The sequence below is a fragment of the Penicillium riverlandense genome (assembly GCF_028828495.1).
Source record: "Penicillium riverlandense strain IBT 135883 chromosome Unknown utg000008l_segment0_segment0, whole genome shotgun sequence".
NCBI classification, from domain to species: domain Eukaryota; kingdom Fungi; phylum Ascomycota; class Eurotiomycetes; order Eurotiales; family Aspergillaceae; genus Penicillium; species Penicillium riverlandense.
The window spans coordinates 594,724-622,317 of NW_026643199.1; the positions used below are offsets into that span (position 1 = coordinate 594,724).

The 27,594-nt window shown below is 51.7% G+C and overlaps 12 protein-coding genes across 12 annotated transcripts; 5 read left to right on the top strand and 7 right to left on the bottom strand.

Annotated features, from left to right (window-relative positions):
• Window positions 1-207: 207 nt before the first annotated feature.
• N7474_009234 (uncharacterized protein) lies at window positions 208-2,514 on the top strand (the record flags this gene model as incomplete). The annotated part of the gene is made up of 2 exons (XM_057200644.1): window positions 208-798; window positions 865-2,514. 2 exons carry the CDS (start codon window positions 208-210, stop codon window positions 2,512-2,514), a joined length of 2,241 nt encoding a protein of 746 aa, XP_057048631.1.
• Window positions 2,515-2,726: 212 nt separating this feature from the next.
• On the bottom strand, window positions 2,727-4,085 carry N7474_009235 (M24 family metallopeptidase; the record flags this gene model as incomplete). The annotated part of the gene is made up of 1 exon (XM_057200645.1): window positions 2,727-4,085. One exon carries the CDS (start codon window positions 4,083-4,085, stop codon window positions 2,727-2,729), a length of 1,359 nt encoding a protein of 452 aa, XP_057048632.1.
• A 1,014-nt stretch (window positions 4,086-5,099) lies between these two features.
• On the top strand, window positions 5,100-6,038 carry N7474_009236 (putative short chain oxidoreductase/dehydrogenase; the record flags this gene model as incomplete). The annotated part of the gene is made up of 2 exons (XM_057200646.1): window positions 5,100-5,574; window positions 5,659-6,038. 2 exons carry the CDS (start codon window positions 5,100-5,102, stop codon window positions 6,036-6,038), a joined length of 855 nt encoding a protein of 284 aa, XP_057048633.1.
• Window positions 6,039-6,207: 169 nt separating this feature from the next.
• N7474_009237 (NAD-dependent succinate-semialdehyde dehydrogenase) lies at window positions 6,208-7,874 on the bottom strand (the record flags this gene model as incomplete). The annotated part of the gene is made up of 3 exons (XM_057200647.1): window positions 6,208-6,350; window positions 6,409-7,643; window positions 7,705-7,874. The coding sequence occupies 3 exons, from the start codon at window positions 7,872-7,874 to the stop codon at window positions 6,208-6,210; spliced, it is 1,548 nt and encodes a 515-aa protein (XP_057048634.1).
• Window positions 7,875-8,473: 599 nt separating this feature from the next.
• N7474_009238 (uncharacterized protein) lies at window positions 8,474-10,724 on the top strand (the record flags this gene model as incomplete). Its single annotated transcript, XM_057200648.1, has 3 exons — window positions 8,474-8,530; window positions 8,609-9,040; window positions 9,096-10,724. The coding sequence occupies 3 exons, from the start codon at window positions 8,474-8,476 to the stop codon at window positions 10,722-10,724; spliced, it is 2,118 nt and encodes a 705-aa protein (XP_057048635.1).
• Window positions 10,725-11,258: 534 nt separating this feature from the next.
• On the top strand, window positions 11,259-12,759 carry N7474_009239 (uncharacterized protein; the record flags this gene model as incomplete). Its single annotated transcript, XM_057200649.1, has 4 exons — window positions 11,259-11,439; window positions 11,520-11,833; window positions 11,920-12,213; window positions 12,532-12,759. 4 exons carry the CDS (start codon window positions 11,259-11,261, stop codon window positions 12,757-12,759), a joined length of 1,017 nt encoding a protein of 338 aa, XP_057048636.1.
• Window positions 12,760-13,138: 379 nt separating this feature from the next.
• Window positions 13,139-16,156, bottom strand: N7474_009240 (VIT and vWA domain-containing protein; the record flags this gene model as incomplete). Its single annotated transcript, XM_057200650.1, has 1 exon — window positions 13,139-16,156. The coding sequence occupies one exon, from the start codon at window positions 16,154-16,156 to the stop codon at window positions 13,139-13,141; it is 3,018 nt and encodes a 1,005-aa protein (XP_057048637.1).
• Window positions 16,157-16,632: 476 nt separating this feature from the next.
• erg2 (C-8 sterol isomerase ERG2) lies at window positions 16,633-17,492 on the bottom strand (the record flags this gene model as incomplete). Its single annotated transcript, XM_057200651.1, has 2 exons — window positions 16,633-16,997; window positions 17,144-17,492. The coding sequence occupies 2 exons, from the start codon at window positions 17,490-17,492 to the stop codon at window positions 16,633-16,635; spliced, it is 714 nt and encodes a 237-aa protein (XP_057048638.1).
• A 717-nt stretch (window positions 17,493-18,209) lies between these two features.
• Window positions 18,210-18,564, bottom strand: N7474_009242 (RmlC-like cupin; the record flags this gene model as incomplete). Its single annotated transcript, XM_057200652.1, has 2 exons — window positions 18,210-18,334; window positions 18,465-18,564. The coding sequence occupies 2 exons, from the start codon at window positions 18,562-18,564 to the stop codon at window positions 18,210-18,212; spliced, it is 225 nt and encodes a 74-aa protein (XP_057048639.1).
• Window positions 18,565-20,271: 1,707 nt separating this feature from the next.
• On the top strand, window positions 20,272-21,741 carry N7474_009243 (uncharacterized protein; the record flags this gene model as incomplete). The annotated part of the gene is made up of 1 exon (XM_057200653.1): window positions 20,272-21,741. One exon carries the CDS (start codon window positions 20,272-20,274, stop codon window positions 21,739-21,741), a length of 1,470 nt encoding a protein of 489 aa, XP_057048640.1.
• An 853-nt stretch (window positions 21,742-22,594) lies between these two features.
• Window positions 22,595-24,310, bottom strand: N7474_009244 (uncharacterized protein; the record flags this gene model as incomplete). The annotated part of the gene is made up of 4 exons (XM_057200654.1): window positions 22,595-22,880; window positions 22,980-23,608; window positions 23,659-23,973; window positions 24,020-24,310. The coding sequence occupies 4 exons, from the start codon at window positions 24,308-24,310 to the stop codon at window positions 22,595-22,597; spliced, it is 1,521 nt and encodes a 506-aa protein (XP_057048641.1).
• Window positions 24,311-25,588: 1,278 nt separating this feature from the next.
• Window positions 25,589-27,441, bottom strand: N7474_009245 (uncharacterized protein; the record flags this gene model as incomplete). The annotated part of the gene is made up of 3 exons (XM_057200655.1): window positions 25,589-25,978; window positions 26,035-27,227; window positions 27,306-27,441. 3 exons carry the CDS (start codon window positions 27,439-27,441, stop codon window positions 25,589-25,591), a joined length of 1,719 nt encoding a protein of 572 aa, XP_057048642.1.
• Between the last annotated feature and the right edge of the window lie 153 nt (window positions 27,442-27,594).

Genomic DNA, 27,594 nt, shown 5'->3' on the forward strand with positions numbered 1-27,594 from the left:
CTAGCGTGGATATATACATCGGCCTGTTTATCAATAGTGATTAACATGGACATATGCTCTACGCTGGGAGGCTTAGAGAGGGCTGGCTCTAGCTTAAAGCACGGAAGGCAGGGCATATAGAGCCAAAATGAGGACCCCAATCGAGGCAACGCACAGAGCCTATTTTCCTTTTTCATCCCCGGGTGACGGATATCTCCCCCAGTCGTCATGACTCCTCATCGCCGCCCCTTGTACTACAATCCGGATGCCCGGTCTTGGACAACGAAGGGCTTTAACTCCGCTGATGTGGTTGAAGCCTTCCATTTGCAGGTCGAAGGGTACCGTCCATCTCCTCTTGTCTCTCTACCCAGTGTAGCTGAGTGCCTCGGGGTCGAATCGGTCTATGCGAAAGATGAGACCAACCGACTAGGACTACCGGCCGTCAACAGCCTTGGCCTATCCTGGGCTGTCTTCCGAGCGTTGACTGAACGACTGGGATTGCCAGAGAGTTCCACTATCGAGTCGGTCAGAGCGCGGCTGATTACAAGCCCTGTCACTCTATTCACTGCATCGGACGGCAACCACGGACTCGCTGTGGCGCGCGTAGGCTCGCTCTTTGCAATTTCCGTCCAGATCTACGTCCCTTCGTATACAACAGCAGACACTATCGCCCTCATCCGTGCGGAAGGTGCAAAGCTTGTTGTCGCACACGGCAATTCGTACCGCGAGGCACTGTCGCAGGCACAAGCCGCCTCTCATGAACAAAGTGGCATACTTGTTCAGGAAGAGTCAACTCATGGAAACCGGCACATCCCGCAGGTAGATCTCGCCGTTTACTTTAATCCAAACTCAGAGAAGAGCTAAAGCTAATTGAACGTTGCACAGTGGATGGCGGAGGGCTACTCGACTCTCATGCGGGAGCTCGATAGCCAGCTCATGGGAGAGAAAGCCGATCTAGTAGTCTGTCCTGCGGGTACTGCCGCGCTTTTACAAGCTGCCGTAAACCACCTCAAAGCACCAGAAAGAAATCCTATGGCCTTTGTTGCTGTTGAGCCAGATACAGCTCCGACCTTGTGGAAAAAATTGGCCCGAGAAGAACCTGTTGGTAAAAACGGGAATTGCGAGGCACTATTTGAGGCTGCTTGGTCGGACTTGATGCCCGGAGTGGATGCCAGTGCGACGGTCTCTGACTATGAGGCTCATTTGGCAAGCCTTGAGCTACAAACCGCTGGTGTCAGTGCAGGATTGGCTGGTGCGTCCGGACTGGCTGCTCTTCGACGGCTGGAGGAATCTCACAGGGCGCAGCTGGGATTGAATGAGAACTCTGTCCTCGTTCTTTTATGCACCGAGGGTCTTTCACCCTACACGACACCCAAGGATGTCTCATCCGACGATGTCATCACTCTGGCTCAGACTCTGGTGCAAATCGACTCTTCCAACCCCGACTTTGGCTCGACGCCTGGTCCTGGAGAGACGGCTATTGCCAACTATATCACCTCGTGGCTCCAGCATCGTGACATTGAGAACCACTGGATTGAGCCCACTCCAGGACGGCCTTCCATTATTGGTGTTGTTCGCGGCTCTGGAGGCGGCAAGAGCCTTATGTTCAACGGGCACATGGACACTGTCACGTTGCTAGGCTATAATGGCGACCCTTTGAGCGGCAACATTGTTGATGGTAACATGTATGGTCGAGGCACTGCCGACATGAAGAGCGGTCTTGCGGCTGGCATGCTGGCGGTTGCAAGTGCCAAATCGAAGAAGCTGAAGGGTGACGTGATTCTCGCCGCGGTTGCGGACGAAGAGTCGGAGAGCGTTGGGACCGAACAAGTGCTTCAAGCTGGCTGGCGAGCAGATGCGGCAATCGTAGCTGAGCCCACGGAAATGGCTTTGATAAATACGCACAAGGGCTTCGCGTTGTTCGAGGTCGACATCCATGGCGTGGCGGCTCACGGGTCTCGTGCCGACCTGGGGGTTGATGCAATCTGCAAAGCTGGATATTTCCTTGTTGAGCTCGACCGCCATGCTCAGGAGCTCCAAGAGCGATTTGGCAACGCAAAGCCGGAAACGGGGGCACCAAATATCCATGCCGGCGTCATCAAGGGCGGCGAGGAGATTGCTTCCTACCCAGCCCTCTGCACCATCTTCATTGAGCGTCGTACAATCTCCGGAGAGACTGCGGAAACTGTGAGGCTCGAACTCCTGCGCATCTTGGAAAACCTCGCAGCAACCGTCCCAAACTTCAGATTTGACTTGCGGTCGACCTTCTCGCGAGCTCCCTATTTCATTCCCAGGGATCATGACTTTGTCTCACTGGTCGCCAAGCATGCCGCCCAAGCTACAGGCGCAAAGCCGATTATCAAAGGGGAAACGTACTGGACGGACATGGCCTTGTTGAACGAGAAAGGTATCCCTGGATTGATCTGGGGCCCTAAGGGATACGGTCTCCACGCCAAAACGGAGTGGGTTGAGGTTGAGTCAGTGCGGCATCTGGCGGAGGCTTTTATAGAGATTACGGAAGATTTCTGTAAATAACAAATACACCCTGCAAGATAGTTCTAGATAGATAGAAACAATTATCTTGGTAATTTATTGTTCATTATAAAGCAGATGAAAGTATTGCATGGTGACGGTTGTGTGGACGCGAATTAGATGTCTGGTTGCGATGATGGGGGGCTGGGCAAGTTAGTGTCCGCTGGCCAGGAAAGCAAGTAGATGTGTGCTTAATTTTGCTACATACTGCTCATCTAGGTGGCCCCCTGGTAGTCACTAAAGTCATACTCAATGTCGTAATCTTCGGTGTCGGTCTCGCCGTCGGAAAGCTCAATGTCCCGAAGGTTCTCGCCATCATCTTCTTCCTCGGCAGAGAAGCCGTAATCCTCCTTGCGAATTTTCTTCCAGGATGCAAGAGTCTGTTTGCGAGTGAGGCAAAAAGGCAGCTTGGAGAGTGGCACACAGCCGTCTGCGGTGACCTCGACCGTCTGTCCGATGGAGCTGGCCGTGTCGGTGGCCATGTCCATGAGAATAATGTGAATGAAAAAGACCATGCCCTTCTGGGCGACGACCTTCTGGCCACGCACAAACATGGGAAAGTCCATCCAGGTCGGGGCAAAAGTAGCGCCCATACTGTATCCGCAAGCGCTGAGTCTCTGCTCGCGGAAGCCGTTCTCATCGGCAACGCGGGCATACGCCTCAAATACGTCGCCAATCTCCCTGCCCGGCTTGAGGGCCTCCATGGCAGCCTCCATCTGCAGGATATTGACCTCGTGCATACGTCTTGCAAGCTTAGTGACGCCACCTAGCGGGATAGTGCGCATCAGACACGCGTGGTAGTGTTTATACGCTGCGCCGTGCTCTAGGGTGATCTGTCGGTCGACCTTAGACTTGCCAGTAGAATAGCGAGTCAGAACGGCCTTATTGCCAGACACGAGGATGTTCTCGTTGGCCGGATCGTCGCCGCCACCCTCGTAGACGGTACCAACAATCTCACGCCATAGGTCGCCCTCGTAAGCGCCGGGCTTGGCGAGTTTGAGTGCGCGAACAAGGGCAAAGTCGACAAGGTAGGCGGCCTTGCGGATTTTGCGGATCTCCGTCTCAGACTTGATGAGGCGTAGTTCCCGGCCGAACAAGGTGCTATGGTCGACAAGGGTGCACAGGCCATCAACGGCTTCTAGGAGCAGCTGCCCAACACGTAGATTCAGGGTGCACGAGTCTGGCTCATAGCCGATCCTCTTAGAGGGCGAATTGATGCCAAACTCTTTCAGCACCTCGGGGACAAGCGAGACGGGATTGGCGGTGGCCTCGTCAGATCGGATCATGATGTCCTTCTTCTCGAGGATGGAGGTGTAGAGAGCCTGGCGCAGGTCTGGCGAACGGGTAATCAGTCGCATGCGTCCATCACTGTGGAAGTACATGGCCTGAAAGAAGACGTAGCCAAAGGTGTCAAAGCCGGTAAAGTAGTAGAGGGACTCTTGTTTGGTCATGAGGAACCCATCCAGGTTCTCCCGCTTCATGAGGGCGAGGGCCCGGTTGCGTCTCTCCTGGAACTCATCGATGGTGAAGTGGAGAGCCTTCTTGAAAGGCTCGGGTTTCTTTACGATGACCATTGTGAACGAGAGGCCTGAAATTTGGTTGACTGGGGCACAAGAGGGGGAAAGGAGAATAGAAGAGGATGGTGCTTGACTTGGGAGATGGAAGCAATCCGGACACCTTTTATAGACCAAGGCCAGTGGGGTCATACATTGCTACGGGTCCATCTCAGTCCGATACATTCCCCCAACCCAAACGGAGTCACGAGGAGAGGCAAGAGGAGGATATCGAAAGAAGGGCTTGCGGTCTCCATCGAAGCCGCATTAGTTAGGATTTGGAGATGGAGCGCAAAGTCCGCATGTCTGGGCGCTAGCGTATCCGGCGGTCATTTTGGAAGTAGAACATCCGCGTGGAGATCCCCGCGCTTATCTTTCCATCTCTTCGACCCGCATAACATGCTCCTTATCAGTAGTCTCTATCCCGGAATTTAAGACTTAGTATCTCATTCAATCACATAGAGAACGCTTAAGTTTCAGCCGTCGGTCGCAAGACAACCGGTAAGCGAGACACTTCATCTGCTGCTCAGCGCATGCTCCAAATGCGAGACCAACAGGTCTGTGCCGAGGACGAACTTTCCAGAGAGCCTCCCGCCTGGAAAGCGGTTTATGCTTTGATGCGCTGTCCTGGAACCTGTGAGATAGGCGCGCACTGCTGACAAGACCCGTATGGAAAGAAGCACCTGAAGATTCTACTTAGATCAGCTGGAGAGACTTGTCAAATATGTGCAGAGTAGCAGAACTCCATAGTCGCATGAAGATGTACCTGGCTCTAGCGGCATTAGTAGCCAAACTCCGCTCCGCCTAACTCCGAAATGGCAGCGACACCTCCCTAGGTCTTCTAAGTTGTCCATTTCATAAGATAGTAGCCTGTCTGATTAGCCTCTCAATTTCCAAGGTCATATATCCAAGAAATTTCGAGCAACGCCCTCTTTACATCTCACCAGTGAATTACCCAAACATTCGGTGACACACTGAATTACCCACACTACATTTCAGCAACGTCATTTTAATCGAGTCTATTACAGTCTCAAGATGGCATTCAAAACCTGGCTTGTTACTGGCGCATCTTCTGGCCTCGGAGCCGCAATCGCAGAGGCAGCCCTCCAAGCCGGTCACACAGTAATCGCCACGGCCCGCAACCCCACTAAAGCAGCTGAAGCCAACCCGCAGATCTCAAACCTCGGCGGCATTTGGATAAAGCTTGACGTGACGAGCTCCGACACCATCAAATTAGTGGAACATGCGGTTGACGAGGCTGGCGGTGTTATTGATGTTGTTGTCAATAATGCCGGGTATTCTTTACTGGGCAGTATCGAGGACATGAGCGAGGCCGAAATCGAGACTCAGTTTAACACAAATGTTTACGGTCCCGTTCGTGTGTTGAAGGCTGTTCTTCCTTTCATGCGGGCGATGAAGTCTGGCACTGTTGTCAATATTAGCAGCAGCGCCGGGATCGATGGACTGCCTGCATGCGCGATGTACGCGGGGACAAAGTTTGCTCTTGAAGGTGAGTTTACTTTGCTCTAGAAACCTTAGCGTAACAAGATAGGCATATATTTGGAGGAATGGCTTGCTAATACAAAATGAGCAGGCATGTCTGAAAGCCTCGCGAGAGAGCTAGCATCATTCAATATTCGAGTGCTCCTCGTGGAGCCGGGATCACTTCGAACCAACTTTTGGACAGCCTATGTCGAGCCTGCGGCGTGTATGAACAAGGACTATGCTGGGACCCCCCTGGAGCATGTTCTCCAGGCATTCAAGTCAAACAAAGGCACCCAGCCTGGAGATGCTGTCAAATGTGCCCAGAGAATTCTGGAAGTCGTAGACGATACCGGCATGGGTGCTGGGAAGGGAGACCTATTTCGCTTGCCACTTGGCTCAGACTGCTATAAACGCTTTCAAACTAAAATTGAGAAACTGCAGGACAACTTGCTGCAAGCGAAGGACATTGCCCACTCAACTAGCTACTGATGCCCCTCCTGCCAAGTGGCTAGAATTGGCCGACATTCGAATACACCAATCATTATCATGACAATTTGAAGCATATAAAAGACAGGTAGAATCGAGAATGACCATGCGTCGCATTCCATCCAGTGTATCATAACATGTACTTCGTTTGCGAATCCAGTCAGACCAACATTCACAGCTTTGAAATGGATCCAACGGTCAGAGTGCCCGTTTTCTGGATGAGGTACTCTTCAATAGCAACATCTTTGCCCGCTTCCTTGCCGTATCCAGACTCCTTGATTCCTCCAAATGGAGACTCTGCCCCGGATGAATTGCCTGCCAATGTGGTTAGTACATAAAGCGTGGAAAGCATCGAAAAGAGCAAAATCCCCACCTGTGTTCATGCCAATCATTCCAGCGTCAAGGCTCTCGAGGAGTCTCCAAGTGCGGTCAACATCCTTGCTGAAGAAGTAGGACGCAAGCCCCATGGAAGTATTGTTTGCCGCTTCGACGACTTCTTCCTCAGTTTCAAACCTATACAAACCCAGAAGGGGTCCAAAAATCTCCTCGTTCGTTGTCAGCATGGACGAGGTCATGCCGGAGATGATGGTAGGTTCGAAGAAGTAGCCGTCTAGGCCGCTGGGGGTCTTTCCTCCGCATAGAACCTTGCCTCCCTTAGAGACGGCATCGGCAACATGCTTCTCCAGTTTTTCAATGCCTCGAGATGTCGTCAGCGCTCCCATGGTAGTGGTAGAGTCAGCACCGTGACCAACACGGATCTTCTGAGTAGCCTCGAGCATCTTCTGCGCAAATTCCTCGTAAACACCGCTCTGCACATATACTCTGTTCGCATGGGTGCATGCCTGGCCAGCAGTACGCCACTTGAGAATCATGAGCGCAGCTACTGCTTGGTCTATATCTGCATCGTTAAAGATTATGAACGGGCAGTTGCCTCCAAGCTCCATAGTGACCTTCTTGAGCCCGTCGGAACAGTGTCGCGCAATAACTCGCCCTACGGCAGTGCTACCTGTAAAGGTCACCTTGCGGACAAGGGGGTGCTTGCAAAGAGCTTCGCTAACTGCAGGTGTGTTGTCATTGTCAGTAGTGATGACATTAAATACGCCCGCAGGGAACCCAGCCCGAAGAGCCAAGTCAGCAAGGGCCAGAACACTCAAAGGGGTCTCAGGAGACGGCTTCACAATCATGGAGCAGCCGGCCGCCAGAGCAGCAGCGACTTTGCGGATGATCATCGCCACTGGGAAGTTCCATGGGACCAGAGCAACGGCCACGCCGATCGGCTGCTTAATCACAAAGGTCCGACGCTCAGAGACGGATGGGATGGCTACGGAGCCACGAATACGCTCTGCTTCTCCGGCGAACCACCAGGCAAAGCCCAGGGCATAGTCGATCTCCCCACGGGCCTCCGTGAGCGGCTTCCCCGTCTCATAGGTGACCAACTTGGCGATGTCTTCCCGCGCATTGTTGATGAGCCTATGCCACTCGAGGAGCATCCTGGCTCGCTGGCGAGGGTTGACATGCCGATACGTGAGGAACGCTGCCTGGGAATTGGTAACAAACCCATTCACATCTTGGACCTTGTTGACTGGGCATGAGGCAAAGACTTGGCGACTTCCGGGATCTAAAGAAGGCGATGGAGAATCAATATCACAGCCATCCGACAAAGCCAGACGTTGGTGCGCGAAAAGGCCTCCTACCTTCCACATCAAAGGTCTCGCGTGATCGCGAAGGAACCCATTCGCCATTGAGCAGTGAGCTCTCATGAAGGAGGGACTGGTCGTCCAGCTGCAGTCGCGTTGGCCACTGATCGGTACACGCCACGTATCTTAAGTTCTCCGACATACCTGGAAGGGCCGTTGCTGGGGCATGGTAAATAGCGACGAGTCGAATGCTACGAATTAACGGGAGCGGATTGCTTCTCTTTCTTCGCGCAGGCAGGACCACGAAAGGAACGGGAAGCATGCGATAAATCAACAATAATCGATATCAATTCTCGCTTGATTGCTCCAAAACCGAGTGATCAAAGATATAGTTAATGAAGTGTGCAAATGCGTGGGCAACCGTTTCTGAAATACCCGCCCGTTACGCTGGCGTGGGACTGCTCCATTTGCCCGCCGCCGCTCGTTTACCTTTAGAGGGTCGATTAGCATTTGCTTAGTCCGCATGACAATACGAGACTTTGAGTGGCAATTTTGAACTATACCTTTGGAGGGAAGAGATAGCGAAAGGGCGCGCTTTCTATCCTCCAGAGATTGAATTCCAAAATCGTGTTGTGGGGGTCTTTTTTCGCAACGGATCCGGGGCCTTTGGGGGCATGACCCCCACCGTCAAATCTACTACAAGTATAAAGCTGGGAGCGTCTTGGGCCTCTTTCTCTCATCACTTCATTTCCTCGTCACCCGGTTTCAGTTCTGCCTCCAACACGGCTTCCCGCTACGACAATGGCTGCTGCGTTCCCTCATCCCTTCGACCCTCTTAGGCCCGAGGAAATCTCAAGAGTGCGTCAACCATAAATCCTTTCCTCTCTTGTCTGTGCTATCACATCGTGCATGTGCTGAATTAGATGCCATTGCTAGGCTTCGAGAGTCGTCCGCCCGCACTTTGGGGGGCAAGACCCTAACTTTCGGGTCGTCACCCTTCTGGAGCCATCCAAGAAGCAGATGATCCCCTACCTCGAGAAGGAGCACCACAAGCAGCCCGTAGGGCAGGCTCCGACCCGTTATGCCCGGGTTGAGGTAGTCGTGAAAGGAAGGGGCAACGACAATCAGCTGTTCGAGCTCATTGTCGATCTTGACAATGACAAGGTTGCCAGAAAGCAGCATGTCAAGGGAAAACATTCCTATATTGATGCCGACTACATGAAAGCCGTGGAAGCTGCCTGCCTGGCCAACGAGGAGGTGCAGGCTGAGATCCGCACCCTCGACCTTCCTGCTGGGGCCACTGTCGTCGTTGAGCCATGGGCCTACGCCACAGATGGCATGAACGATATGACTGATCGAGTCACAATGGTCGGTTGCCTCATATGTCATTACAGATTCTGGCTCCAAACCTAATTCCATCTAGTGCTGGTTCTACCTCCGGTTGCTAGAGAGCCCCGATGCCAACTACTACGCATATCCACTGGACGTCTGTGCTGAGGTTTCCGAGGCGCTCGAAGTCACCAAGGTCTATCGCCTGCCGACCAAGCCGCACGAGAGGATTAATCACGAAAAAAAGCCATTTGACCGCCGCAGAATTCACTCGACTGCTGCAAGCGAATACCACCCCCAGCTCAGGCCAAACCCGAGGACGACCACCAAGCCCTACCAGGTAGTACAGCCCGAGGGCCCGTCATTCCTTATTCAAGGCAACGAGGTCAAGTGGGAGAAATGGAGCTTCAGAGTGGGCTTCAATTATCGAGAAGGTCTTACCCTGCACGATATCCGCTATGATGGCCGTAGCCTCTTCTATCGCCTCTCTCTGGCCGAGATGTTTGTGCCTTATGGAGACCCACGTGCTCCCTATCCTCGCAAGGCTGCATTCGATCTTGGTAACGATGGTGCGGGTATTAATGCCAATAACCTGCAGCTTGGTTGCGATTGCCTCGGTAAATGCTTGCCTAAGTCGTGCTCTATGATTGTCAAAACTAACCGGTGTCCTCTGCCTCGTCTAGGAACGATCAAATACTTCGACGCTTACCACAACACGCCATCCGGAGATCCCTTGAAAATGCCCAACGTCGTCTGCTGTCACGAACAAGACGATGGCATCCTTTGGAAGCACACCAACTTCCGTACCCAGACTCCTGTCGTAACTCGCTCTCGCATCCTCGTTTTACAGACAATCATCACTGTGAGCAACTATGAGTATATATTTGCCTGGCACTTCTGCCAGGATGCCTCCATCTTTTACGAGGTTCGTGCCACGGGTATTCTATCCACGGTGCCCTCCGATATCGATATCAAGGAGAAGATTCCCTACGGAACTGTCGTGGCACCTGGCGTCCTAGCACCCTATCACCAGCATCTCTTCAGTCTCCGAATCGACCCTGCAATTGATGGTCACTCCAATTCATTGGTTGTTGAGGAGTCGAAGGCCCTCCCAGTTGGCAACCCTGCTGTCCATAACCCGTTCGGTGTGGGCTACGCCACGGAGAGTCAGATCATTGAGGAAGAGGGCGGCTTCGACCTCGATTTCACCAAGAACCGCACCTTCAAGTTCGTCAATGAGAACAAAATAAACCCTATCACGGGAACGCCTGTCGGGTTCAAACTCATGCCCTTCTACAGTCAGATGCTCTTGTCCCATCCCGATTCGTACCACGCAAAGCGCTCTGAATTCTGCGAACATGCCGTCTGGGTGACTCACTACGAGGACAATGACCACTTCCCAGCCGGCAGGTACACCATGCAATCAACTGGTGGCGACGGATTGGCCTCTGCTATTGCAAATCGCCGAGGCAAGGGAACAGCCCAGTCCGTCAGAGACCAGGATATTGTCATTTGGCACACCTTTGGTTCAACCCACAACCCTCGCATTGAGGACTGGCCTGTGATGCCGAACGAGAAGCTCATGGTCGGACTAAAGCCTGTCAACTTCTTCTCCGGGAACCCTGGCTTGGACGTTGCGGTCTCCACGCAGGATAAGAACAAGAGTGTTTTGTACACTGGAGAGGAAACAAAGACCGCAGCATGCTGCCACTCTCGCTTGTAATGAATAAAAGCAAATTACATTTCATAGCCAAAAAGTGAATCGGTTCTGACGAAAGATGACCCAGGTACGGACGGGTAGTGGATAGCCCACTGATGATTCGGGCCTGTTAATAATAATACTGCTAAAACTTTGTTGTTTAAACAATTTCTCTCGGATTTGAATTTTGCCATTCTTTTTTGTTTGCACTCTTTTCCCTCCAGCTATACTCAATTGGAAAATGGGCCATTGAATGTTTTGCCTGTGCCATTGCGTACACGGCAATGCCCCACAAATGCGGGGGCTGAATCGTATCTGGCGGGGCAATCCGGCCAGCGTTGTACAATCAAAAATCTAAGTCTCACATATCTTTCTCCGCTCTGAGCAAAATTCAATTAGTTGTTATTTCTTGCCATCCCCTCAGCGGCTTATAGAATCCTCTATTATTTACAATGGCTCACCAGGAGAGAAACGAGAATGTCCATGACCCCAAATTCCGTGAGGCGAAAAACCCTCAAGGGAATCCCTCCATTCCAGTGGCAGATTTATTCCGGTTAGATGGACGGACTATCGTCGGTGCGTATACTCTCAGCATTCAGTCTAGACTGTCATTGCTTATCCCTGCTAGTAACCGGCGCGGGCGGATTCCTAGGCACAACCGTGACAGAATCAATCTTAGAAAGCGGTGGCGATGTCATCTGTCTAGACGTGATGGACACACCAAAAGCATTAGAGTGGGGTTAGAATCCTACCTCTTTCCCTTTGAAATCTATCTATCTAGCCCATGGTACAAGACAATATAGCTAACCCTGTATCCAGAAAACATTGAACATATCGCAAAGAAATACTCTCGTTTCGTGTCATACCACCAGTGCAACGTGCAAAGCGACAACGAAGTAGCAGAGACATTCACAAAATTTGTCCCAACGCTTCGATTCCCAATCCGCGGTCTCGTAGCCTGCGCCGGTATTTCGGACAACGGACCCGCAACCGAATTTCCGGGCGAGTCTTTCAGCCGCCTGCTTGATATCAATGTCACGGGTACATTTCGCATCGCACAAGCTGTTGCACGGGAGGTTCTCCGGGTGAGCGTGTCGGCGAGCATGGTTTTCGTTGCTAGTATGAGCGGCTATGTAACTAACAAGGTGAGACTATCTACCTAACTTTATTTTGTGAGTGAAGTTCATTATTTACTCATTACCACTGTTGTTTGTGCTAGGGCGTGGACACGGCGGGATACAACTCCTCTAAAGCGGCCGTTCACCAGCTTGCTCGCTCGCTAGCAGCGGAGTGGGGGTCGAGGGTTGGCATGCCTCTGATCAGGGTCAATTCGCTGTCTCCTGGGTACATTCGTACCGCTGCTACCGCCGAGGCGTTGCAGAAGCCTGGTATGGAGGCGCAGTGGACCGGTGATAATATGCTCTATCGATTGAGTACGGTGGATGAGTTCCGTGCGCCGGTGATATTTTTGTTGGGTGATGGGAGCAGTTTTATGACGGGGTCGGATCTGAGGGTTGATGGTGGACACTGTGCTTGGTAGATACATACTTTTATGGCCTACGGGAATGGCATCTAGAATTGAAGTGGTTTATGAGGATTTCAAAGGGTCCCCATTGAGGGCCCCTGAAATCCCATTTTTGCATAAAATCAAGGTCTTGGAGTTCATGAAGCTGCTAAATCATCAAAATTAACACTGTTACTTTTTGCTGTTCTGGTTCTAACTCTCATTAATGACACTTCTACGCCTAGATTAAATGAAATTCAGGTAAAGATTTATATAACTCACCTTTAAGTAGTTCGTTATAAGTTAATTACCAATTAAATTCAATAGTGTGGCCCATTTGAACAGAAAGGCTACATTCTGACGGAGACGAACTTGGCTGGACAGACACTGTTGCATGTGGCCGCCGGGCTGGTGTCTGAACGTGTGAGCCCGTGGTTCAAATTTCTACAGGCCAAAGGGCTCGATTCTGTGGCTAGAGACAAGGAAGGGAAAACTCCAATTGATATTGCGAAGTTGAATGAGGAATTTGATGGACCACTCACTCTAAGAGATTAATTCCACCAAATGCCAGCAACTTGTGGATTTCTTTTTTGATGTCAAAGCTTAAATTGCTTTTCTGTGACTTTTTTGTGTTGAAGTCCAGGGAGCAAGGATCCCCGTCGATATTGCCCCGTTGTCATCCAAGAATTGTACAGGAAGCGGCTGCCACAGCCAATCTTCTTAGGTAAACCTCGAATACTCGGGTATAATTGATTATTAGCTCGTCAAACGCTTAAAGTAGTTTAGCAAAGGACGTGACATAAATCATAGTGTTGTAGGTAATGACTGCACTAGCTAGTTATCCATTATCCCTTCCCTGAAATTCGCGACGTTTCTGGTTCTTGATATCATAACAGCAAGAATCAGCGCAGCAAAGGTAAAAAACCTAACAAAATCAGGCAAGCGCCATGATCTCCTCCTTGGCCTCCTTAAAAGTCTTATTAAATAACAATCCCACATCTTCCAGCTGCCGGTCAACCCAGTCTTCAGCCTTGCTGTACACAAGCTCCCACGTACCCTTCAGATCCGCGTTCTTGTTCTTGAGGAACCCCATCGCCAGAAGCGTGGCAATGAGCACTCCAGTGACAGATTGTGGAACCATATTTTGGCCATCTAGCAGCTTCTCTTCCATGTATTTCGTGATTTGGTGTTCGTCTGTGTCAAGTAAGGCAAACAGCTCCTTCGACCATATCCAAGTTCCTTCAAAGGTTTGCAGTCCAATGATAGCATGGGCTCTTTCAACTGGGAACTTGGGAGCGGAGCTCTGCGGCTTTCCGAATGGTGATGCTGACTGTACTGAGAATCGTTGATCACCCCACGCATTTGCGCTCCCGAAGAATGACGAAGCTCCAGGAGGAGGCGGCGGTGGAGGACAATTTTGAGCACTCGTAAGGCCTCTTCTTTGTTTAGCAGGTGCAGCGCCAAACAATGGTTGAGCAAGCCGAGCAGAAGCGGCGTGCATTGCCTGTCCACACATTCCTCTGGAGCTCGGCGTAGAGGCTTTGGCTGCTCCACCGCAAAATTGTGGTGAAGTAGGCTGAGCCGAAACAGCTGGGTGTGAATATTCCCAGCCTAGAAATTGATAAAGAGCAGGTCCGTCCGAAGTAGTTTGAAAACCACTGGATGGTTCAGCACAAAACTCATTGTCAAAATTACCGTCAGACAATATATCAACACGTGGCGCAGCGCGTCGATGTGGCGGGGCGTATCGACGTGGCGGTGATGCGATGTCCAGCTGACAGGCCTGGGGACCAGAGGAAGCAGCAAATGGGCCTGCGTGCTGCATCTGCTGCATCATTTGTGGCCTTGCACATGCCATAACCCTATCAACGCTCATCTTGACTGGGCCCTTGACCTGTGGTCGCTCAGTCACCTCAAAGACCTTGTCCGGTTGGCCCTTGGATAACTCATCAAAATCATCCTCCAGGGCAATGAACGAACAGTACTTTCCAGTGACCTGGTATTTAAGACCCAAACGCTGACACTCGCTGGTCTCGAGTTGCTTTCTGGTGTTTGGGTGCAGCAGCCGGATGGGATTTCCGGCAGCGTCTTTGGCATCACTGAGCCAGCCGTGACCCTCCTCCAATTCAATGACGGCTTTGCGTGAGGCGATATGGTGGATTGTTTCCCCCTTTCCGATATCTTGGATGGGGATTTGCAGCTTGAGCGGGCCATGCGCGCAGGTTGCATGAAAGGTCAGGGCTTTGGGGACTCGCTCGGGTGATTGGGGGTCAATCAGAAGGTATACAGAGGTTCTGATAAATGGAAACAGAGCGGGGATGCTGTATGGGGCTTGGAGAATTGTGGGAGGGTTGACGGTTGGGAGAGGTTCCGTTGCTGGTTCTGACATCTCAGTCTCTTGGAAATTCTCATCAAACAAGGAAATTGGGTTTTGAGGCTTCTCCTTTTTAGAGGGAGGGTCTGATTTTGTCCGCTCATCTTCCGTCTGTGTTTCAGTCTCTGAATCCTGGACCATCTCGAAATCATTGTCTGAGTCACCGTCGTACTCCACTCCGAGCCGACAGTCGTAGAGGTGAGGATACAGCGCACCCTTGAGCATTCGAATAACCTTCCGATCAAGCTCCTCATCCAGGAGCACAGATTGGGAGATCCCATTCCCATTCCTTGCAATTCCTTCAACCAAGGCAGAAGACGCCGCATCGCCAATGCCAAGGGAGAAGAAGCGAGCCGGAGCCGTGCGGCTATCAGATTCCTGGCGGACGAAATTGAATAGTTCCTGTTGGTTATGAATCTGTCCGTCTGTGAGCAGAAGAACTTCTAAGCTCTTGCTCTCCAGGCGGTTCTTCACAACTGCTTCCACCGCCGGCAGCATTTCCGTGCCCCCAAAGTTTGCAGCGAGCTTCTCAACCAGAAACATAGCCTCCTGCAAGCTTTCATCATCGTAGACTCTGCTCTTTGACCAGAGGAACTGATGGTGGCTTCCAAAAGAGCAAATGTTGAAGCAAATCCCGACAGGCAGTGACTTGAGGAAAACCTTAAGCGCAGACTTCAGCGTCTCGATCTTGTCACTCATGCTGCCGCTCCGGTCTAGAACAAACACAATCTCAGGGTTTGCTCGTGGAAGGTTGAACTTGGGGACCAATGTCGCCATTACTGCTCGCTGACCAGAGATTGCGGGATGAGATTCGACCATGGCGCGAGGTTCATCAAGACCGTCTGCTTTGGCAAGCAAAACAAAGTCCTTTTCAAGCAAGACATTGCCTTTGCTCAGGTTCACAGTGGCGGATGCTTGAGATGGTTCAAAATCGGTGGAGTCAGAGGCAGAAATACGGCCCAGCGCGGCTTTGATCGAATGGCTTGGGGATTGCAGCTCCCGGATGATGGAGTCTTTATCCATCAACACATCAACTGTAATCGATATGCCTTGAATATCTGCAGTAACGTTTGAGCCTCCCACGGTGCTTCCGTAGCGAGGAGCAATGGCGTTGGGCAGCATGTAACGAACGCCATCAGTCTGCGCGTCCTGCCTTAGGTCGCCAACAAAGGTGATATCGACTGTGACTTTCTCGCCGGCTCGCACATTACCCAACCGGATCTTGAAGACATCGGCGTCGTTCCCGTATTCCAAAAGGGCGGCCGATTGGTCGTTCGAGACGGCATGCTTGAAGTCAGCGGTGGCCTGATCCTTTGCCTTCACCTGGCTGTGTAGGAATCTCGTGCCAACGTGACACTTGAATCCGACCACACTGACGCCATCGTAGAGAGGGAAGTTGTATTGCACCTCCTCAAAAGTCTGGTCTGACGGGTTGGCAAAGACCTGAGTGAGGGTGGTACGTGCCACGGAGGACAAGATGGTTGCATGGGCCTTGAGGGAGATCTGGGGAAGGAATGCCCACCGGGTGCTATAGACTTCTCGGGAGAAAACAGAACAACCACAAAGATGGAGATGCATGATGAGTGATGATGGTGGAGGGTGAAGAGAGAAGAGAGACGAGCGAAGCGTGGCTGGGGGACTATTTATGCGTCACGACCAGGCACCAGGGAGCGGACCTGTCCGTCAGATTGATGCCTACCGTCTATGATTCCGGACGACGTTCTATTCCAGCTGCTGGTCCAATGCTGTCAATGTTTCAAACTTCACGATCCCTCATAGTGCCCATCTCTTCCCTCTTGGGCATTAGACCCACCGAGGAGCTGTGAACGTTGCCGCCTGAGGTCTCCATGCCACTATTCCTAGTAGGGAATCTAAGATGAGTTTACTTCAGTGATTATTCTTCCTTAGTTCACTAACTATAGAATAGTTCACTAACTATAGAATCATGACCTAGATCTATGCAGATACTCCCCACCCACTTGAACCGCCCAAATGACTCTAATGTACATTCCTTCGCTTTCCAACCATCTTCCAACTTATCGCCGAGCCCCGACTCACAGCTTAAACTGTAGTAGATTTCCAATCATCTCGCGCCCCGTGATCCGCGTCGTCGCCCACAACGTCGGGAAGTCCAGCGTGCTGGAAAAGGTGTCGGCATACCCAAAGAAGAGCATGGGCGGGATCCAGCCCCGGGCGTATTCGAGCGCGAAGCAGGACGAGTCCATCTTGTACTGCTTGACCTCGCCGCGGACCAGGTGGTGCACGCTGCCTGCCGGGTAGACCTCGGGCTCGAATTCGCCGGGGACGTAGGCAAGCTGGGTGCCGTGCAGGATGTTGAAGTAGTCGTCGGCTGTGTGACGGCCCGTGTGGCCCTCTGTGCCGATGGCAGTTCCAAAGATGATCAGGTACTCGGTGATACCTAGGAATCGCTATGTTAGCATGAAGTTGTGTGTGGGTAGGGAGTCCACGGATGCGATGGATCCCTTCAATCCAATGGTCGCGCCAATGTCCTCCGTGCTACCCATGGTCCACCAAAAAGACCAAGGAAGAATGTGAGAAACATACTGGCATGGATGATGTACATGGCGCCCATCGCACCGCCAGCATTGTTGAAAACCCACTCCTCCTCGGTGTTCAGATACTTGGAGCCGACCTTCTGCTCGAGTTCGGCGACAATGTAGTTGACGACGGAGCGCGTGTCATCACCGTGGGCGCTGATAGCGCGCTGCGAGAGATCGTGCAGGTGCTCGGGTTCGAAGACGTAGAACTGCTCCAGGCGCGCGTCGAGGAAGCTGTACACGCCGGCGAACAGGGCGAGGAAAAGGGCGAGAAAGCTGAGGGTGCGGACGGAGAGACAGCAGCAGCCCGAGCGCTGGGCGCTGGTAGAGGAGGACTTGGAGGATTTGGAAGGCATGATTGGAGGGGGAGAGAGAGGTGAGAGGTGAGTGAGGAAAGAAAGGAAAGAAGGGATTGAAGTAATGAGAAATGAATTTGGTTCCCCTATTGATCCACTCTCCATGTGGGGCGAGTTGGGAGCCGCGGCTGAGAGCCGCGGGAGAGAATGGCAAGGTATGTATGCAATTATCATTGTAGCCCTATAGGTGGTTAATATTCAAGTACTTTGTACTATCGCATATATTGGTAGGACGTGACTACTGTAAGTTGGGAGTAACTGCTGGAAATAAGGAGTGACTATTGGAAGTAGGGAGTGACCAGTTGATGCTGTACTCGTTTCTGCCTGAGGCTGTCAATAACCCTAAGCTACACGCCATTCGGGCCAGCTGGATCCGAAACCGCGTCGCTCTCATTGGTGTAATATCGAGATGCCTAGCCGCGGTCAAGGAATAAAGAATTCCTGTGGGCAATCAGATTATGATAATTTTACATGGAAATAAATTGATGCCAGCCATTCTGAGTGGATATATTCTAGCGTGAAATTCCAAAGCTACCATCTCATAACACCCAAGTCCGAAGATAGCTCATCACACCAACTATCGGTCATAAGCTTCAAAGAGCAAGGGACTCTGTAATCCCGACATTATTGACTAGTTTTGACTTCTGTTCCTTGCTAGGAGGACCAACCGCCGAGGAGGGGTCTAAAAGCCCTGTCTCAGGTCTCAGACCGCGACAATCAATTTTCCCCTCGCTTTTTGTATTCTTCATCGGTGACTTGCTCATTCCATTTGGCCTCGCCAATGCTCACGACAAAGTGGATCATGTTAGAGCCATCATCGGCGCCGTGCCGGTGAGTGGTACCTGGAAGGGGGCAGCAGATAACATCCCCGCTTTAATGCGGCGTGCCTCCTTGCCCTTTTCACAGATCCAGCCAGATCCAGAAGACACCTGAATCATTTTCCCTCATGAGTATGCCAATGTGTCTGCGTACACGGTGTGAAAGTGTTTCTCGCTAGCGCGGCGGTCGATTCCATCAAGATTAAATCTAGATAGACTTCACCGGTGAAGGTAGAGGTCGGCTTTAAGAGCATTTTGCTTGTTATTATTCGCACCCGAAATGATGATAGTCTCCGGCATTTTAGATAAGAACCGCGAAAAAAAGGCTATTTATCCTGGCCTAGGTAAGGGGACCGAGAAAGCAATCTAGACACGACGTCAATAAAAGCGGGTCGCTCGGTCGATGTTAAAAATAAGAATTTCAGTACTGAGGATTCCAGAGGGGGACCTAAGTCTCAATACTAGCATATAGGACTGCCGGTGAGTGTCGTGAAGCCGTCTCTCTTCCTTTTCCTTTCTTTTTTCCCCCGTGGCTTTATCGGGGCTTGAGGTCAAATAGAGAATGGGTAGAGGACGCTGACATTCGGCGTTAAAGAAGGCAAATGGACCTCACATAGCCACAGCTTTATACCAGAGGATCTTCATGTCATCAAATGAGTAGGCCTTGTTACCAAAGCAAGAAGTGGCATTGCAATCCCTCGGGCTAAATCTAGTGTCGGCATTATATGGGGTGTCTCAGATTCATACCTCATATCGCGGCCGGTCTGTGGCAACGAACGGACCCTCCATGTGGGCCGCCACCTTCACTAGCGCTGCCGGCAATTTTACTGTTTGGCTTGCAAACCGTTCCTCTTTTTTCTAAATATGGAGAAATATAATAACTACGACACCCGGCCGTCCGGCTCGGGGCCCAGTCATAGCAATAGCACCGCTTTTAGTCCCAGCGTCAACCCTGACGATTGGACGAAGATCTCGGACCTGGCAGAGCACCGGCGCATCCAAAACCGGATCGCCCAACGCAACTAACGTGTGTTGTGGATCTTGGAGGACCATGTTAAAGTAATTTTAACCGGCTCCAAGCAGGGAAAAGCTCAAGCGACGTCTCAAACAACAAGGTGATTAATTTGATCCACCCTTAAACAAATTTGAAGTCGCCATTTCATCACCTCAGCTATTATCTAATTAAGAATCGATAACCGAAGCCAGCAACATTTTGAAGGGTCGAGCATTTCACCTAGCAGCCCACCACGCGAAGCTGTAGATACGTTAGTGGCACTACGGCCATTGCTCCACCAATTCAAGTTATCCGATTGGACGGAAAAAGCAGCCATCAGTTAACAAGCATGCTACCTGTACCTGTGCGCTAGTTTCACGCCCCATCAGGCGTTATACAAACATGAGGGGGAAACCGGCCCCTTAGACATTTCACGATAATTACAGTAGCATGGCCTGACCTTGGTCGTATATTTGTGTATCCTGGAAACACCTGTATGTATTCGAGACGGGTTCATGTCCGTCCGTTGTCCACCAGGGGCTTTTAGACTTTTGGTGGGGAAAGGTTTAGTGGAACCTACAGGGGTATACTCGCAGTGGCTGAGCGCCGATGGCACAGAATTGACAAAAATTAAGCGACGCGGGGGTATCTGTGGACATAAAATCAACCCAGAAGGGCATAGTGTTGGAGATCCGGTATGTCGCGGAGGGCGGTTTTCAGCCACCCTTCGTTGCCAAGCCAGCATGGCCTTGCTAAAGAACCGAATTTTGGAAATCAGGAACAGTCGATACCACTCCCACTTCATATTCCAGGACGAGAAACTGCATCGAAACCAATAGGCCAATGCGATTGAAGGCCGGGCAGACCACAGTCACAAAACAACTCGGAAGATACCGATACCAGGCAGCTCTCAGTCGTCTGACCAGCACCCCAGGTTGTTTTCAACTCTTCGGATACGTGAAATGACATGGAAAGCAATCATCGGCCCGGAATCAGTGAATTCGTCAATGAAAATGTTCGAGTCACACGCAACGCCTCCGAAGATCTTGCAGATACCGTGGCCTATATAAATCGATTGGCGAAGTTTCTCTTGGGTGCTGAGGACGCAGTCAACGATTTTGTTCAGAACCAGAACACTTTCCCTTTTCTGAGGGTGAGCGCTGAACGCGCTCTAAGTCTGGAACAATGGCAAATAGCGAAAGAATTTCTAGAAACGAGGATTGAGACTAAAGATGAAGCCCCGGGTCCGCAAGAGGAGGAGACATTTGATGCTATGTCCAGCCTTGCTGTCTGTTACGTTGCCCTTGGCCAATGGCAGAAAGCTGTATCATTGCAGGAAACGTTATTATGGCAAAACCGAAAGCACCTATCAGTTGAGAATCCCGCTATTCTTACCGCAATGAGCAATCTGGCGCAAACATATCAGGCCGCGGGTCGGCTCTGGGAAGCACGATCGCTGAATCAAGCCGTGGTTGAAACGAGCCATAACATCCTTGGACCGGCTCACCCACGCACACTGACCGCGATTGGTAACCTCGCGCGCGTTTACCATTATCTTGGCTGCACAGAACATGCATTGGAATGGTGTGAGAGGGCCATGAGCTCCAGCAAGACCTTCTTGGGGGACGAGCATCCACACACGCTCATTGCTGTCGGGCTTCTTGCCAATTTCCAACGCGAAGTTGGACGACTCCATGAAGCTGCGGATTTGAACAGAACTTTAGTGCGATTGAGGAGTACAGCACACGGTCCTGAACACCCAAGGACACTAGAATCAATGAGTGATCTGGCAGACTGCTATCAAGATATGGGATGCCAAAGTGAGGCTGCTCAGATATACTCTACCGTCATGGAAACCTCCCTTCGCTGCTTAGGACCTGATCACCTGAGCACCCTGGCTGCTAAGTGCCAAATGGCAGCCGCATACAATAGATCTGGTGACCTTTCCCAAGCCATCGAGCTCCAAGAAAAAATTGTTCGGTCTCAGAAGGAGGTGCTGGGAAGTCAGCATGGAGAATCGCTCACGGCCATGAATAGCCTGGCCATTTACTACAGCCGACAAGGGCGAAAGAGAGAGGCAGCTGATCTCCATTCGTTTGTGGAAGGCGCAGCATACAAGGTGTTGGGCGCAATGCATCCTAGCACATTGATTTTCCGAAGCAACCTTGCACATAGCTATTTGCATCTTGGATTTAATGAGGAAGGCTATCGTATCCTAGTCGATGTACATATGACGAGTTGCAAGGCTTTGGGTGACAACCATCCGATTTCGCTAATGGCCAGTGACTGTTTGAAGACTGTTCCGGGCTCAAAGGATCGAATATTGGCGGCGCGTGATGAAGCCGGAGATATTATTAGGACCTCCCCAGCTGCTCATCAAAAGTTTTCGGTGGAAGAATCGGACAAGGAAGAGACGCCAAAATTGCTCGAGGGCTGAGGGCTCAGACCTTTGTCGGTAGCAGGAGCCCTTAACGTACATATTTGTTTATAATCACCTCATCCATGAGCCTTCGAGTCGACCAATGTAGCTCGTTTCGGGGTCCACAGCCTAGAAAAGTCTCGTCTGCGCAACATTGCAAGACAGGCATTGTTGAAACGTGCAGCGTCAGGACTTTCAAGAACATACAGTACAACTTATTGCTGGGTATCTCAGTAACAGACACTCCCTCACAGCCCCCGAATGACTCCAGTTCCTTATCTATGTCACTTTGGGTATTGGGCAGTGGCGACCTGCTGTCGGAAAACTCTGGTGACGAGAAAAGTTCACATGGAGGTCCAAAGAACCACGAGGAACATGTAGAACTGTGCTTTCGAAGCTTAATATATCACTTCACCTACACCCCTTAGTGACCGGCTGAGAGCAGACTTAGCAAAGACCACTATCCAACTTCAGAAGCAGGCTTCTGCGCTCAAAACCTTACATAGCCAACCAAGTCCTACTAAAACCATGCTCGGTCAAATCATTAAAGGTCACAATCTTTCTTTTGAGGTTCGAAAGCGGCTGCTTGCATATGTGTTGTGAACCGAGCCGAAACGCACAGCAGTAAGAGAGAAACCAAGTAGCACAAGCACGAGATACAGTCCTAGCTTAGTTACAGGCCGAGACTGACAGATTTGCGCCACCGGAGACCAAGCCCCCTTTACTGAACCTGACCCGTCGGACTTGGCCGAGATAGCGCGAACGAGGAAGTCAGTTCGGCAGTGATAAGGTACAGTTGCCTAGCAACTCTCGTAGGGACGCTAATCCGCAACAGCAACGATCTAAACTTGCTAGCATTAGGAAATCTCGGCTACTTCTCCGCATGTCCGACAGGAAGAACATCCTCGACCGTCTCGTCAGTATTTTGCAGATCGTCCGCAATATCCACATGGTCCTTGATGCGTAGGAAGATCACTGGCGCCGCGACGAGCAGCGATCCTCCAAGTAGACCCCAGTTGCTGGCGAACTCGGCCGCGAAGGATGCATGGTGAAAATCCATACTCCACACCACGGCTGCGCCGGCGGATTGGATACCTTTGTAAAATCCAGCGAAGTTGGCGCCTTTGCGGCCTGAGTTGGAAAGAGCTCCCATGTACCTGAAAGTGCGGGGTTAGATTTAGTTGAGTTGATACGAGGGAGTCATGGATGGATGGGGAGCTGGTTGAGGGAGAGACATGAGATGAAAGAAGACTGACCAGTAGATAACACCCTGCCAGGCGGCGTCGTAGAACCCGTAGAAGAAATACAAGAACATGGGCCCGACGTATCCTGGATGAGTCCAATCCCAAACCTGGAAGCCGGTTACCTTGGTGTCTACGGACTCGCGAGTATAATTCTTCTGCCATGCCCAGCCACCACCCCAGATAACCATAGTCAGGATGAAGAGAACGGCCCACGCGCCGCGAGCACGCACTGTACGACGGAAGTACGTCATATCGAGCAGCGGGCCGATGATACTCGCAGCCACGATTTGAGCGAACCAGTATAGGAAGGAATTCAAGGCCCTCGTGCGGGTGTTGAAGTAGGCGGCGTTAATTGCGCTTCCTTGGTATGTGTAAAACCAGTTGGAAGACCAGAACATAGGAAAAAGAAGGATGACAAAAGGTTCGTGCTTAAGCGTGTCGTAGAGCCCGTACAACTCCGATTTCCATGTTGGGTTTTTCATAACAATAACCCGGGATCCGTCGGGGCGAATAACTTTCTTCGCGTCGCAGAGCATGATAGCCAGGCAAGCACCAAAGAACATCAGGACGATGAAAGCGATGTACGTTCCGTCGGCGACAGTGGCAGCGCCTTTGGCCTCGATATTCGTGCCGAGAGCGATCTAGGAACTGTCGATTAGATGGGATCATGACTGGCAGTCGCCATACGTACCAGACTGCCCATACAGGCGCCAATGTTAAAGATACCCCAGAACCACGCGAAATACCGGCCTTTCTGGTGTTCGTGGGGGTAAGACATCATGATAGCTCCCTGGGCCGACCACAGGATACCCGCACACGCACCCAGCAAGGCGCCAGCGAATATGTTGAACCCCGGAACATATTTGTGCGTAGAGACGAGAAGACTGATCGCATAAATGCAATATCCGATTCCGCCGAAGGCCAGGGACAGTCGGATCCCGACCCAATTGACGATCGAGCCAGCGAAGAAACCAACAAAGGCGAAGACACTGTACAGGGTGAGGTTCTGGCAAGATCGATCAGTCCATTTCGGTTAATTCTCTCCTCCGTACCGAGAAGGTGAACAATACCATTTCATCTGCCAAATGAGGGTCGGCTTGTCCACCACCGCCCAGACCGCCGAGAGCATTGAACATGCCTGGACACATGAAACACACGAACGCGACCATACCCAGCTGGAACCTCGGAGACGCATACCAGGGCGTGCGCCAGCGCCCTATCGTCCACGACTTGTACATCCATCCTGGGGGACGCTGGAGAACATCAACCGGCTCGTCGACGATATGAGCAGGTTCGGGACCTTTGTCGGAAGTCGGACCAGTGTCAGTCGTAGTTTCAGCCATGATGGGCCAGCCGGAGACTTGGGTCAAGGTGGAGCGACTTGTGGATTAGAGACAGATAGATGCCTTGCACGAAGGTTCCTAGGAGAAGACGACCTATTTATCAACGACTAGGAAGTGCATCAGCAGAAACCCAACTAGGCCCGGTTGACATCCGATAGCCGCCTCGCCAGCTGGTGATGGTGCTACAGTCTCTTCACCGCTGGCCCGTGGCTGCTATGGTTACTCTCCGAGTAAGCCTCAGCTGGTCCAAGTCGATTGGCCCTAGCTGCCCAAGGTTTTGGGGTTAGCGTGCGGGGTTACTGTTGGCTTCGTGTTACTGGGTTGCAGAGCAAACACCACACGACATATTATTGGATGATTCCCCAGCCGTGAGTGTTACACCCGCCTAGACCTAAGTAGATGTCACTTTGGCTGCGATCAGTGTAACCCTGTAGTGACCCTTATCAATATGAATCAATCTGATAGAATATATCTCCATCCAAGGAGGACTCGACTGGCCTTGCAGCCACAAAGGTTCGTGGTGAGACTGAGGCAGTCTTAGGGCTGGCTACGGTGCATAGAGATGTGAGATGTCACTGACTGTAGCCGAGCCATGCTCTCCCCTAAAATAGTATCGCCTATTATTTCTACCATTGCCATTGCTATTATTCTTCCTACTGTTTCAGGACTGTTACACCCATCGGTCCACGTGGTCTCCATACGAGCTCGGTCCACGGAACTCTGGTGTCAGGTCGCGTGCAGACATCAGCACCACAGCCCGCCCGCGGGCTCTTGGCGGGCTGTCACGGGCCACCCATTATCTGCCCATTGCTGCATAATTGTCCTAAATAGATAACCTATCTAGAGGACTGGATGATCATCTGATATAAGTACATGTTATTATAGGTTACCTGTTCCAGTCATGATATCACTCGATATTCACCTTCATAATTTCCATCTGGTTTCAATCTCTTCATCCCTTTATTCACTCCGTTTCAGGGCATTGGCGTGCGGGGCTTGCGAAGCGCGCGTCACCAGCTGTGGTAGCATGCATATCGCTTGACTACATGGTTAGATCCCTGATCATGTGATGTATAGTTTGTAGAAGTGGCAGCTACTGCGACGACAAATAGCTGCATCTTTTCTCATAGTAAGTATAGGATCATGACACTTGTACCTCAATTCAGAGTTTCAACTTGATTGCGAGGGGTCAGGATACAGTAAATGAATTCATCAATCCAGCCATCCATCTACGGTAACGGCCTTCCAAGCAGCAGTTGGAGCTCTCTCGGTGGCAATTCAGCCATCGGGGCTGACTTGCGTCTCGTCACAGAACTGAATCTCCCGCTGACGACGAACCGGGACTGGAGTTATCGTTCCCGACTCGACCTCGGTTTGGCTCGGAGGACTCGATGATGCGGCAGTAGCCTGTAATGCAATACCCGGCGTACTTGTCTCCGAGTGAGGGTGGCGAAGGTTCGACGGGCCTGATATGACGGCAGCGCTCTGCACACGGCTGGATTCGATATCGCCAGGGTTTCTGACAAGATACTTGCCCAGCACTGGGATCCTGCGCCGAGCCTCAGCCGCGCGCGGCTCATCGCTTAGGTTTTCGCTAAGCACCCGGCCAAACGTTCGAGGCGCGAGGTATCCCAGCTTTCCAAGCGGGATACTGAGCCCATGGACAACCTTACGCAGCGTTAGATGCCAGGTCGCTGACAGGGAGGTATGATAGGGCGACTTACAATGCTACAGACTGCAAGGAACCAAACGACGACCCGAATTGTTTCACCAAGGTCCTCGACGTCACTTCGAGGAACACCGTTCTCGTCGCTCAAATGTTCCTCGATAAACTCCATGCTCACAAGCAGGTAGAAGACCGCAGAGACGCCAATGGGTCCGAAGAATCCCACGAAAATAGCCTGTCTGACCTCTGTGATCTGGTGAATCCACTTGTGCATGCCAAAAACCCAAGGCAGACGTCGCAGGAGAAGCACTAGAAGGCCAAGAACGACGAGGCGCCAGGTGGAGATAACAGGGTTGTCACGGAAGTGGCTCCAGGGTAAGTAGGCGCCGTACCACAAGAAGATAGAGACGTTAAGGAGCATGTCGATTGTCGGCTGAAGGGAGTCATCCTTGGTCTGCAGTCGGAACCAGTCATCCCATGTAAACGCGTTGCCAGCTATAAAGCAGGCGAGGACATCGTCGGTGCCAACGAGGCCACAGGTCCCTAGGACGAAAAGGGCGAGGGCAATAGCAAAGACGAGAAAGCTTTCACGGTCGACGTAGTTGTGCTCCTCTGCCCAGTGCAGTAGCTGCTTGGCCACCCAGCCCACCACGGCACCGTACAGGATGCTGAGGAGAATTGTGTATCCCCAGGTGTAGCCGAACCAAAGGCCCATAGCATCACGAGGGCCGCCAGACGTGGCGCCCGAGCCCACATACTTGATGAGATAGAGTGCAAAGTAGAGGAACGGGTAGCCGAGACCGTCATTGGTACCTGACTCGGCAATGATGAGGTTCTGGAGATCCTTGGGGATGTTGTGGTCCGCAAACTTGCCCTTGACGATGACAGCGGAGAGCACGGGATCAGTGGGCGTTACGCATGCGCCAACGGCGAGGGCGTGCAGGAAGCTAGGTGTCCTGGCAAAGGCCCAGACTAGCAGGCTCGTGGTGATCCACATGGCGGTCATTCCCGGGCCGACCAGCAGCAGAACTGACTTCCATTCCGTCCTGAGGTACTTGCTGGGCAGCTGCACGCCAGCGAGGACCAGCTGGATGCCCAGAACCAGCCGGGAGAAGTTGAGTGTGATGGCATTGAGATTGTCGCGGCACTCGATAGCCGAGACTCCTGTTTGGTTGCACTCGGCGTAATCCCTGGGGCGGATGAAGTTTGCTGCATTTGGCCCAAAGGCGACGCCTATCAAGAGCGAAATGACTAGTTTACCCCACGAGTCAGTGTCTTCGGTGTTCCATCCATGGAATCAGTCGGGCGAGCGCCGGGAGCGGAACTCACGTGCTTCAGAGAGATAATAATTCTCCTTTATAAGGTAAGATACAAGGCCAAAGAGGGAGACGAAGCCACCTAATACGGCGACTATGATATTGAAGTTGGAGAGATGCAGGGGGACCGCCCAGATGTCTTGCAACATCCCGGCGGGATGAGGCGTTAGCAGGAGAGGCTCGTGGCGATGATGACGTGGGAGACTGCCAGAGAGGGAGAGACCATGGCGGGCTTTTGTCGAGGTCGAGGTCGAACAAGAATGTATAATGGTTTGTCAACACAGACGGGCCGAGGCGACAGT